The following is a 12,962-nucleotide window of genomic DNA, read 5'->3' as shown; positions in this document are numbered from 1 at the left end:
GCTGACTGCTACCTCGCATACTGGACACATTGTGTAAGCTGCACCTTAGGCACTGCTGTCCCTGGATTGCACTGACTTCTACCTCTTACACATTGGTCACCCTCAAGTGTCACTCCTTTACACTGGAATTAGCGGCTGACAGTTTTATTGTCGTCCACTCTCCTATACCCAACATCACAGCCTTTCTATAATGGAGCCCAACGGCACGCCCACTTTTAGAATTATCTACCCTCCCACACTCACCAAAAAAGCCACTAAACGTTTTAAACATAACTTCTTGAGATCGCACCCTGAAACACCCTTTGCCGACACCTACTTCTCTCCGGGCAATGGAGCCCTGAATACTGACATCATCTTCCACACCTCACGCAGAGCCCAATGGAGAAAAGTGTTCCTATCCCTACTCACCGTCTCCACCACCAGGAAAACAACTCATGGCCTAACTCTCTCTACCACACCTTCCCGCCTCTTCCCTGGCAGGACTACCATTACTATCTACAATAACGGGATTGTCCTAATTCAATCCACGGATAAGAACCTGGAACTGCTAGACAACATGTTCCCCAAGTTCAAAGAACACCTCTCCAAGCTGCGGACCCCCACCCAGAACTCCACCAGCACTACCACCCCTGACGTCGCAGCCCCCACCTACAACACCTATACCCCTAGCACCCCAGTAAACGACCCACCTGCGGTTAACGCCCCGCACTCCCCAAGAACAGTCACAAACGTCTCCACATCATATACTAGCCGCCCCTCTAACAGGACCCCTCGTACCCCCTCTCACACCCCCTCCATACCTCTCCCACTTGACTTAACAACTCCCACTCACAACACGCCACCATCTGAACACACCATCGCCCGGGCCGTATCCACCCCCTCCTCCCTTCCCCCCCACGGCAGACCCCTCTCCCTCCCCAACTCCCTCCCCACTCCCACCCACGAGCCTCTTACACCTGACACAATAACCCTCACCCACACGCCGCCATCTGAACACACCACCATTTGGAGTTTATCCACCCCCCACTCCCATCCCCCCCACGGCGGACACCTCTCCCTCCCCAGCTCCCTCCCCACTCCTGCCAAAGACACTCTCACCCTCCCAACAAAAGATACAGAACATACCGTCTCCTCTACCTTAGCATCCCCCTCTCTCCCACCTCCTATTCTCAGCCCCCACTACCCTCCTATCTCCCCCACTGTCTCCAGCCTTCACTCACTCTTTTACCCACCTACACCGTCTCCCACTGACGGCACTACCTATGCCTCCCACCTACCGCCCATTTCTCCTACTTCACCCACACCCCTCGCCCACAAAAAGGCCCCCACGTTGAATGCCATCCCACTCTTTAGCACTGCAGAACACTCCGACAACGCTAGCATATCCACCCCCTCGATACCCTGCCTGCTCTCCAACTCACTACTCAACGATTCTCCAATGGCTCTCATCACTAACCCCATCCCCAATATACCCCCTGACCAGACGCTATCCACCCTCCAGCAAGTCAAAGAGGACATGCTACAAATCAAAAAAGATGTCCACGCAATCAAAGAGCTTCTCTCCTCCCAGCTCAGTCTACCTCCCACCATCCCTCTACCCTACAAACGACGCACCCTCCCTACATACCCTCGCCTCCAACGACACCCGCGCTGGCCGACTATCCCCGTTCGCACTAACGCCCACCGCCCCCGGCGTGCCCTCAACCCATTGTCGGACCGTGAATTATGCTCTCTACTGCACTCTTATGGCCCAGGTCCGGAAAAACACATATCCAACGTACACATCCCCATACCCACAATTCTTACAAACCCTCTGAGGCTCCCAACACTCAATAATAGAGGTTCCGTCCCTAACAACCTCAGAAAAGTCCCCCTCACACTAGAAGGCTCGACCACCCTTCTCTCTCCCAAACTCAAATGCATCCTACTCAATTGCAGATCGGCCCAGAGACACACCTCCGACATCGCTGAGCTCGTCTTAGCTAGGGATCTGGACCTAGCCATTCTAACGGAAACGTGGCTTACTGAAGCCTCTACCCCGATTATGGACATACTAGTCCCCCCCCAATTATAACATCATTAGGCTGGACAGGTCCCCTGGCAAGACGGGCGGGGGAATTGCTTGCATGTTTAGGAGCAACCTCTCCGTTACTAAAATCACCCCTCCCGCCTTCCCCTCCAGTGAACTCCTCTGCCTCGACATCACCAGCGAGGGCAAACAAGCTTGTGCTTTACATCTCTTCTATCACCCGCCTGGTGACAACCTCATATTCACCCAACAACTCATGGACATGATCACTTCCAATGCCGGTCGGCAGACAACCCAAGTCTACCTGGGTGACTTCAATCTTCACTGGAACGATCAGAAAGACACAGTGGTGAATAGTCTCAAAACTTTCCTTAATGCGCTTGACCTCACCCAAATATGCGATAGACCAACACACGACAAAGGCTCGATACTCGATCTCATCATTGCCAAAGAGAACTCAACACAACTGGAGGCGATCCAACCCTGCGACTGGTCTGACCACCACATTATCACCTTCTTTATCAATGAAAAAGTGAAACCTATCCCAGCTCAACCAACCAAATCCAAAACTTGGAAAAGGGACATGAAGAACCTTAACCCTCTACCCTGCCTCCCCACATCGGCAATCTCCTCCTTCCCCCTTCAGGTGCCTCGGATGTTCAAACACTGATGGACCACTACCTTGACTCTATGAACACAGTAGTCAATGAAGTCGCCCCACTTCAACTGAAAAGAGTCTCCACCAAAACTTCTAACCCCTGGTATGATGATAGACTCAATGACGACAGGCGTACTATGCGAATGGCAGAGCGCACCTGGAGATCGGAGCCTTCAGCACTGCACCTCAAAAGGCTTAAGAACAAAAGAAACGCCTACTTCAGGAAAATAAAGCCCACAAAGGCGGACTTTTTCAGCCGTCAGTTGGATCAAGCAAAAAACAGGCCAAGAAAGCTGTTCGAACTAATCAAGACCCAAACAAAGACTCAACCCCTACAATCAAACAGCACAACAAGCGACACCCCACACTGTGAAGCCTTCTCTGCTTTCTTTAAGCTAAAGACTGACAACATAAGAAATGACCTCATCTTGGATGTAAGTCGATTCCCCAACAACACCAGAATGTCTTACACTCAACCTAAAAACAAGGCATCTTGGCTGTACTTCGATACCTACTCGGAAGAAGCAATCCGCAAACTGCTCTGCACCTTGAAGCCCTCTAATCACCTCACAGACCCTCTACCTGCTAATGCGGTAAAAGACTTCATCCCCTTGCTCCTCCCTCTCTGGACCAAAATCATCAACAGCTCCCTGCAACAAGGCCTCATTCCGGACTCCCTCAAGGTGGGGCAAGTGACGCATATACTCAAGAAACCTACAGCTGATCCGTCTGACCTAAACAATTACCGGCCCATCACCAATATCCCCACCCTGGCCAAACTGCTGGAGAAATGTGTCCAACTCCAACTAACAAGGCACATTGACCAATTTGACCTCCTCAACTCTCATCAATCAGGCTTCCGAGCGAAACATAGCGCGGAAACAGCTATGACACACATAATTGATGACGCCCTCCAAATTCTTGATCGCAATGAGTCCTGCCTCCTCATCCTTCTGGACCTCTCGTCAGCATTTGACACGGTCAAACATGAGAACTTGCTGGAGCTGCTAAGCACTAGAATGGGACTATCGGGAACGGTTCTCAAATGGTTTTCGTCCTTCCTTCACAACCGGACTCAGAAGTTCAAGATCGACAATGTGCTATCTTCACCTGTGCCTGCAGATCTAGGTGTTCCACAAGGATCCTCCCTCTCCCCCACATTGTTCAACCTCGTCATGGAACCGCTCACCACCTTGCTCCAAGCTTCTAATGTCCAATTCCATATGTACGCCGACGACACACAACTGTACCTAAAGCTTCAATCCCCGGAAGATATCAAACATCTGAATTCCACGCTTATTAACACTCAATCTTGGCTAGCCGATAATCACCTCAAACTAAATGCTCTGAAAACTGAGTTCCTTCTCATCTCACCCCCGGCGAAAATTTCAACCACCCAAACATGGCTCAACAACCTAACAGCACTTAATGTCCAACCCACCATCGTGGACTCAGCGAAATCCCTAGGCATCACACTGGACGCCAAGCTCAACATGCAGCAGCACGTCAGCAAAGCCACAAAAGCAGCTAATTTCCAAATCAACACACTGAGGAAAATTAAACCCTTCCTCCCTGCTGAAGACTTCCGAACTGCTGTACAAGCGTTAGTCATCCCTTGAATAGACTACGGAATTGTGGCCCTCAGCGGACTCCCGCTATCCACAACAGCACCCTTAAGAGCCTCCCTGAACGCTGCCGCAAGACTCATTACTGGCTCAAGAAAACATTCGCATATTTCCCCAGACTTAAAGTCCCTAAAATGGCTGCCTTTTGAAGCCAGAATACAACTAAATATTGCAGTTATGACACACGCGGCAGTGCACCACAATGCACCCAACTACCTCGCTCAAAAGTTGTCTATATCAGGAGGTTCGAGATCCAATAGAAGCTCAAAAAATCTACTCCTGAAACCCCGTAGATTCCGGAAAGAGAAAACTTACAAGCGCTCCTTCTCCGGAATGGCACCCAGGATCTGGAATGCGCTCCCTCCTGAAACAAGGCTTATCTCCTCCACTGCACTCTTCAAGAAAGAGGTGAAAACCATCCTTCTGGCCAAGATCTCCTGAACGCTATAGGTGTTGGATCAGAGACTCTGCATTGCCTTGTGTCAATGCTCACCTTGTCCTTTGGCACTATACCTCTACTTGAGGGAGACACTATTACGCTACTTTCTTACTACCGACCAATATATGATACACGTTGGGTCACTGATTCACCCTCCCGCTGCCCCCACTCTGTGCTCTCTCTATACTAAAACACTGTTATAAGCCTTCCACACACCCAAAGTGTACCTTAACACCTCTGTAGTGGGATCAATGACTTATGCCGTCTTATATTACTTGTTTACCTGACTGTATATTGATATGTTTTATGTATGTTATTATTATCCTTTGATGTTAGTGACTACTACATTGCTCCCATTACCTCTGTTCATTCCTACTGCCCCTACCCTGTCACTGTGAAGCGCTCTGATATCTGTAAGGATCTTGTTCGCGCTATATAAAACTTTGAATAAATAAATAAATAAATAAATAATCACTTGGTATCCTCCTCTGACTCTACCACCATAGCTCGCGGTGTACCCGGCAGCGCTGTGCTCCACTTCGAAGTTGAACTACTCCACACAGAAGCAGGTGTACCCGATGGTTACATGTTCGTCTGGCTGGAAGATCCCCCTGCCAACCTTTTCGAGGCCATGGATCTGGACAAGAATGGAGAGATTCCCATTGAGGAGGTGATTATGAATGGTTATTCCTGTCCTTTCTCTGCAGTATCATATAAAGTGACTGCACAAAATGTAACCCGTATAACTTTTCTTTGAATATCTTTTTATTGAGTTTTATAACACAATAGATTGCAATACATTTCAATCAAGAGAAAAAGACAATAAGAAGTCCTCCAGAAGCTATAATCAGTATTCAGCAATAACCTTTCAAAAAACTTTTTAATGCTCATTATTGAAAACTTGTGACAGCTGCCTGTTAATAAAGCCAATACATTCAGCTCTCATCTGGAGGAGAATACCTCCAGAAAAGAAAACATTATTATTGTGTAGCATCAGCTTTGGCTGTGATTACTGTCCTAAATACTTGTTTTCCTTCCTTTGCAGTTCTCCACATTTATCCTGAACCAGGTGGCTGAAGGAAAAGGCCGTCTGATGCCTGGAGCCGATCATGACAAGTCCATCGCAGACATGTTTGGCAACCAAGACCGCAACCAAGATGGCAAGATAACTCCTGAAGAGCTGAAGCTGAAGAGCGACGAAGACAAGGAACGGATACACGAAGAGCTTTGAAGCTTCCGTTCTTTAAAGCTTTCATTTCCAAGAGACAGCAGTGGCTACCTTTTTTCATATTCCACCCACAGCCAAAGTGCCTTCCCACCAAAAAGTAACAAAAGAAGTAAAGCAATCCACAGAACTGATTTTCCCATGCAGCAGACCCACTCAGGGAAGGGTATTCTGTACCTCGAAGAATTGGTTTGGGAAGACGGAGAGAAATCTGGACAGATGGAGGACACGTCTTGTAAATAGCTTGTCGCGTTACTAAAGAGTATGCCAAATGCCTGAAGATGGTTAGTCCGAGAATGACCATCCTACTCCGATATAGAGACAATGGTGCTCCCTCACAAAAGAAGTGTCACAATTAGATTCTTGCGTGGTCCTCACATTGTGGTATAAGCCCAAACATGGACCACCCGATGCACATCCTGTTAGAACAGTCAAACGATTCTTCAGAGCAGTTCTGCTGAGTTTAATTTTTTGTCATAACAAATCTGTTTTTTTCAGAGTGAGGATAACTGCCTAAGAGAGGAAAAGTAGTCTTATGTTCAATGTCACGCACCACACGGTTGCCTTTTGTAGAGAAAAGGTGTAGTTTTCACTGCTACTGTTTGAAATCACAATAGGTTTAGGAGCTATTACAGTTGTCTTCACACAGAATGATTAAAAAGAAAAGACTATCTTGGATAATATTATGTATATGCAGAATCCCACCATGGGCAAAATATGTAGAACTGGAAATATTCCATAAGTAATCGAAACAAGTCCAACAAGTGTTCCCACTTCCTATTCCTTGCGGAATTCTTATATTTAGGACCTTCACCCTGCCAGTGGTAGTGATGGAACATGCCACCTAATTCTTAAAATGATAGCGCAGTCTAGCACACTATTTGGATAAAGAAACTTAATTTGACCTTTGCATAAAAGTGTTTCACAGACAAATTTGCTGTGGGGCATAGCATTATTTTCCAGAAAGCTGTATGATCTGTATAATCCAGACAACTAAGTATAAAGCGATTTCAAAGCAGGCTTAATTATTTTCAATTGTAATATCTTATCTGATAAGCACAGCGCAGAAAGGCAATGAAAAACTCCATTGTTCCAGGATGTGGAGGTCAACATTTAAAAAACAATTCCTGTTTAGGACTGCCAGGAAAATTCATATGATCCCAAACAAGAAAATAAGTACATTGGGCCGTCTGCTCAAATAGGCCAAAAGGTCTTACTTAGACTAACAGCTCAAACTCCGTCGGTCCACCGGTGTAAGGTTTCCAGCAATGCAAACTTAACTGTCTGCCCGATTCTTAATGGAGCAGGCAGACCATCAGTTTGGTGGACAGGGTACTCACACAGTGGTGTCAGGATACCTTGTTCGCCAAACTTTAAATAAGCCTTTAAGTGCCTTACTTAATAGAAAGTGTTTTTGTTGTCCAGTGCGATTAGTGTGTTCACATCTACTTGTGGTCAGTCTGATTGAAGTAGTTTCTGCTTGTGTGCCATACTTGGCGGCACTTTTTTATTTTTTTTTAATAAGGATCAAGTTCCCCTACATTGCGGTGCTTTTAAATATGGAACAAGTTAAAAGTCCTTTTTAGGATGTCAGATGAGGCATTTGTCATTCCCCTTTCATGCAGTACATCCAGAGATGAAAATTGCTTGCTCTCGGGCGGCACCAAAATCTCATATCTACATTGGCTTTAGTACAAAACGTTAGCTGTTCCATTGGACTGTAGATCCAAACGGAAGGAAATTACTATTGCCAAAGCCTCTCTGATGTATAAAATATGTGTGCACAGCAGAGATAATTATAAAGAAACAGTTTTGACTTGGACTACAAGCCGAAAATGTAGTTAAAGATAAATAAGATCAAATTACTTCTAGTTTGAATTTCATTTGTGAAGGTACACTTTTCAAATAAAACAGAAGAGTAAATCACTTTCCTTTCAGCTTTCTCTATGCTGTCAAATAGAATAGTTTAGAAGCTCATACCCCTAAGTGCAGATTCTTACCAAGATTCTGTCTTTCAGTCCAGAAAAAATTGAGTTAATCCAACGTATAATATTAATGTTATTGGTGATTGTGACTGATGAGACTCTGTTGCTACACTGTAGGGCCTGAATGCTTTCACGTTTGTCTCCGAGCAGTTATATGCCTCCCGCCCTCAACATTGCTGGTTTGCTCATGGACAAAGTGTTGGCATGCATCGACTGCAGGTGAATGCATTGGGTTGGTACATTATCCCAAGATGGGATGTTGCAGCATAGGAAGAAACAGATCTGCTGGAAGGTTGTCTTTCCCCATGGGAAAATGTGACCATCCAGAGCCAAAACGTGCCCACCTCCGCCCATCCGAGAGATGTGCACATACAGAAGGAGGTATGATCTTGCCACACACTGCTCTAAAAGACCAACTGAACTCCCAAGTCCCTGATCTATTTCTAGCAAATTTTGCTTAATGATTCAATTTCTTGTAGAAAAAAAAATGAAATGCTATGTAAAGTCCCGACGAGGCTTGTTTTTTTTTTTTTTACCACTCATGACCAAAAATGTGCTATGTCTGAACGTGTGGTTATGCATTATTTCCAGGCAGTGCCCTATATCGTGCACTTCTACACTTTTCAAAAGTGCAACAATGGGTGCGTCTGGTTGAAATTAGAAACATAGCCTGGAAACAATACTTCTGGGGCTCCAGGTGCATGGTTACCCAGAAACCTACTCATGAGAAGGCACTTTAGTGCCACCATCAACAGCACCTAAGAAACAACTGCCAGAGAAATTCTTGGAAATCAGCTTTTCTTCCAGACAGTTGATTCAGCACAGATCAGTGATCATGGGCCAAATATAGTTGAGGCAGGATTTCTACTTTGCTACTCTGCCACCGTCTGAACACAAAATTTTCTCAAGAGTGTGAAAATTGAGCAATGTACTGAAAAGGCTCTCTATTCTGCCTATCAGTCAGGGATACAGAGATGAAGGACACATGCCACACCTAGGCCCTAGCATGTTGACATAAGAGAAGAAAAGTTACTGATTTGTAGCTAAATTTCTCAAGCTGTGGTATCTCACATGATTGAATCCTTCCCTGTTGTGAGGCTAAAATGTGGCTTGCTGAACATTCTTTGCATTGGAAATTGTACATGTATGCAAACGTGTCATACAATTTTTGAGGTGCAGGTCATGCACTCTTCTCGTGGTTTCATGTCCAGAACTGGAAATACCTGGCTTTGCTGCAAGCTTTAAAGAGCAAGGACAACTCAAGTTCTCAAAGTCTTTCTGAGTCCCATGTTTACAGGTGTGTTAATTAATGTTTTTCACCAGCAAATGAAGCAATCAAATTTAGCCCTAAGATCAGTATTGCTTGCACTACGGTAGGCATGTAGTAGGTGAGTCTTGATGTATGTAAAAGAAGTGCTAATATTTGGAAAGACCTCTTTGGGATACCCAAACACGGCTAGTTTGTGGCAAGTGGTATGAAACTGACCAACACCACATCATGATTCCTTGGAAAATCTAAGCAGAGCACATAATGCGCCTCCTTCATTTCAAAGGTGAAATGTCAAATTAATGTATCCCTGAACACTATACAGTCAAGTCAAATCACCTGCAGGAATGTGTGGCATGCTCATATCTCTGTAGGGTGCAATATATATTTTTTTAGAGGTGGATCAGTTTGAGGCTTGTGGAGACAATTTGTTGTTGAGAAGAAATGTGTGTATGTTCAGCCTTGTTGGTAGTCCCTCCCCCACCCCCTTCTTTCTACATGATGCGTGGTTGTGATAATGTGCAATTCTATGGAGCAAAGCTACACAACTTTTATTAATAAAAACAAACCAGTCTTGTACAGTCTTGTGTCTTTATTTGAAAATGAGGTGAATTATTATGTAAAACACAAACTGATGGTCTTCCCACACTACCAGTCGAACGGTGTCTGCTAATTGCATCAGTTAGGAGTTCCATTCACTTCCCCTGAGTTTTCTTTCCATGACCCATCTGACAGTTATCTGATCCTTAACATGGACCAAATGCATAATCCTTTTCAGGATCCCTGGCAAGCTTTACAGTGCACATTTAATAAATAACACATGTATTAGACAAATTACTTCAATGTAAAATGGCTATCCTTTTCAGGCACTGCCATCATTATGTCTCATTGGCTGTAATACATCATGCTGGCTCTAGTGCTTGACTGCACGACAAAATGGAAAAAAATGTTATAGCAAAAGATAATCTTTGTCAAGATGGTTAGATTATTAAAAAGAAACACTTTTGACTTGAATACAGGGGTGAACATTTAGTAGGCAACAAGAACATTTCTTGCATTGTATTAAATGAAATAGGTGAAGTTGTAATGAATCAACACAAGAACAGATCACTTTCTTTTAATCTTCCTCTACAGTGCCACATGGACTGTAATGCAGTTAATCTCTTTTAGTATCACTGTGTGGAAGCAAATTATTGAAAACTCACTGGTGCAGGGGTAACCCTTAGTCCACAGGTTCTTAACAAGTAAGGAGGAATCGAAACTGGAGTGAAGTACAAACCAAGGGTCATTTATTAGCATTCATGAATGGGGCTCATCCGACAAGCACCATAGAGATACTCTAGGAAGAAGCACACTGAATGGTGGTTACATCGGTTTTTATAGCAAAAGATCACAAACAAGGGACGCCCAGAGGTAAATAGAGCTTTGGGAAGAACACACAAATGAGGTAACGGTAAGAATCAACAGCCTTGGTGTCTTGTGCAATTGTCGTGTCCTAAAGCTACACAACAAGATATGCTATCTGAGAATACTTTGCTTGAGGCTTTACCATTGTCTGAAAAAGCCAGAGCAGATGCCAGCTGTTCTTTTGCGCTGACTCTGCATGTATACACAGCTTTCAATGCCCCAATCTAGATTCTTTTACTCATGTTTATACAGATGCGGTGTCAAGGATAGAGCCGGGCTGGAAGTAGGGCAGGGGTGAAAAATGGATGAGGCATAGCTTAATCAAAAAACGAGAGAATCAGATTTTACAGTTTAACAGTCCTTTCTTTTCAGCCTATGCTGAATCCATTTTAAGAGTACATATATTAATCTTGTATATCAACATATTCATAAGTTCATAAATTTCAGTTTGTATCATCATTTTTCGATTCATGAACATAAATTGGGTGGAGGTCTAATATTATTACAAGTGGCTATACAAGCTGTACCTATCGTAGGAGCACATTGAATGTAGCAACAGCAGGTGATTCCTATGGTTGCAATTCCCATTAACAATTTCCAGCCCCAAGTAGAAATGATTCCCCATAACCACTCAGACCAAGTCCATGTTCCTTTGTCTTGATGTATTTCTGCAGCTATTTTATGCAATTTGGAAATGGCGTCATAAACTGATGGGGCATGGTCTGGGATATATACGCAACAGCTACTACCGATAATGCGACATGCTCCACCACAATCAGCTAGCATTATGTCTAATATCAATCTATTTTGTAATGTTACAATTCTTGTAATTTGGAGCTCTTCCGTAATATTTCCAAGAGTCATTGCTGTTTGATTAGTTACTGATTCTACCACTCGGGTCAGGCGTCTAATTTTTCTACTATTTAGGGCTGCAACAACAAAGAAAAAGAATCCCAAGTTAAAATCAACATATTTCTGTAATGCTGATCAGTTTGATCTACTTCGTCATTATAGTTCTTTTAAATCTATTCAAGGAAATGTAATTACATAGTTTTTGGTCTCTGTGATAAGATACAGGTGCTTAGAACACAAGAGGAAGCAAGAAGGACGCATAACATATTCCGGACCATCCAACTGGTAGATGATAATAACCTTTGTTTCCACAAATGAAGTAAGTGTTATGGGAAGATAGAAAAGTACTATTGTTTGTTCCAGTGATATTCAATACTGTAGTACAGTCCCTTTTTCCCACAGGAATACTGCCAATACTGCTCACACAGAGATCTGCTCGGGCTCTGGTTAGAGCAATAACAGGAGGTCCATTACCTTTGGCTGTTCGAGTGTTAGGAAAAACTTATCTTGTGGAGGAATTTCCTCTGCGATACTCCTCCATTTCCCATACAGTTCCTTTGGCCTGCGGAAGGCCTTCATCATCGGGGTAACAAACCTTATTTATCTGGGTATTGAGTCTTCCTACATCAGCGAGAGTAATATTACTAATTTCAGAGGCCACAAAAGTGCGAACCAGGCTTTACAAGATTCACAAAAAAGGGGTGTCCCTCAGAACCTGGGTATTCAATAGTTAAACATAAAGTGGTTCTATCAGGTAAGACAGATTATTTGAGGAATGCTCATAGATGCAAATGAAAACAAAAGCAGCTCTCTGATACATGAACGTACGTTTTTTAGAGAAATAAATGCTCAAAAAACCAAAAACAAAGTCATAAGGTCAAAGCATTGTATTATATGAATTATAACAGGGTTGCTTCCATATACATCCGAATTACTTCATTCAAGGATAGATTTTCAATACATGGTAAGACCGTCATACAAGTGTGCAAATTTGTGACTTTTTCGTGAAAAAAGTGCGCAATGAATGTGATGATATATACAGTGTGAGGAAATAAATCTATATACATATATACAAGAACGGTTTTGGATGGCCAGAAGTTGATTTGATTTCAACCAAGGATTCCTATGGTTTCTGTGGGGATCCTGGTGATTCTGAACCTATGGATGCGTCGACGTTTCGACCCTTATGCGCCCCTGTAGGTGGTAGCGGCGGGTCTTTCTCAAGACAGGAAGGGGGGGACAGTCTGAAAGGTGAAGAGAGACCGTGTATCAGAGAGACTAACGGTGCCTGATAATTAAGCACACATGCGAGCTGAGAGAGTGGGTTGGTGATACTCACTTAAAGGTAAAGACAGGGGTTCCTCAGTCTGATTTTTTATGGCTCAAAGGCCCGTCGCATCTGTGGGGAAGGATATTAGGAAACTACTATCAAGGTGTAGCCTGGACAACATCAGCTACTCAAGAGTGCTCGTTTT

At 44.0% G+C, this 12,962-nt stretch overlaps 1 protein-coding gene across 2 annotated transcripts in view; it reads left to right on the top strand.

The window, feature by feature from the left end:
- Positions 1 to 9,807, top strand: part of FKBP10 (FKBP prolyl isomerase 10) — a 185,705-nt gene extending 175,898 nt beyond the window's left edge. For both annotated transcript variants that reach the window (XM_078645448.1, XM_078645446.1), the window contains exons 9-10: positions 5,258 to 5,421; positions 5,797 to 9,807. In XM_078645448.1, the coding sequence (XP_078501574.1) occupies positions 5,258 to 5,421; positions 5,797 to 5,982 (350 nt within the window). In that variant the 3' untranslated portion in view covers positions 5,983 to 9,807. The remainder of the gene's footprint in view (positions 1 to 5,257; positions 5,422 to 5,796) is intronic.
- The last annotated feature ends 3,155 nt before the right edge of the window (positions 9,808 to 12,962 follow it).

Source organism: Lissotriton helveticus, chromosome 5_1, assembly GCF_964261635.1.
Source record: "Lissotriton helveticus chromosome 5_1, aLisHel1.1, whole genome shotgun sequence".
Lineage (NCBI taxonomy): Eukaryota > Metazoa > Chordata > Amphibia > Caudata > Salamandridae > Lissotriton > Lissotriton helveticus.
This window is presented reverse-complemented; position numbering and strand designations above follow the sequence as displayed.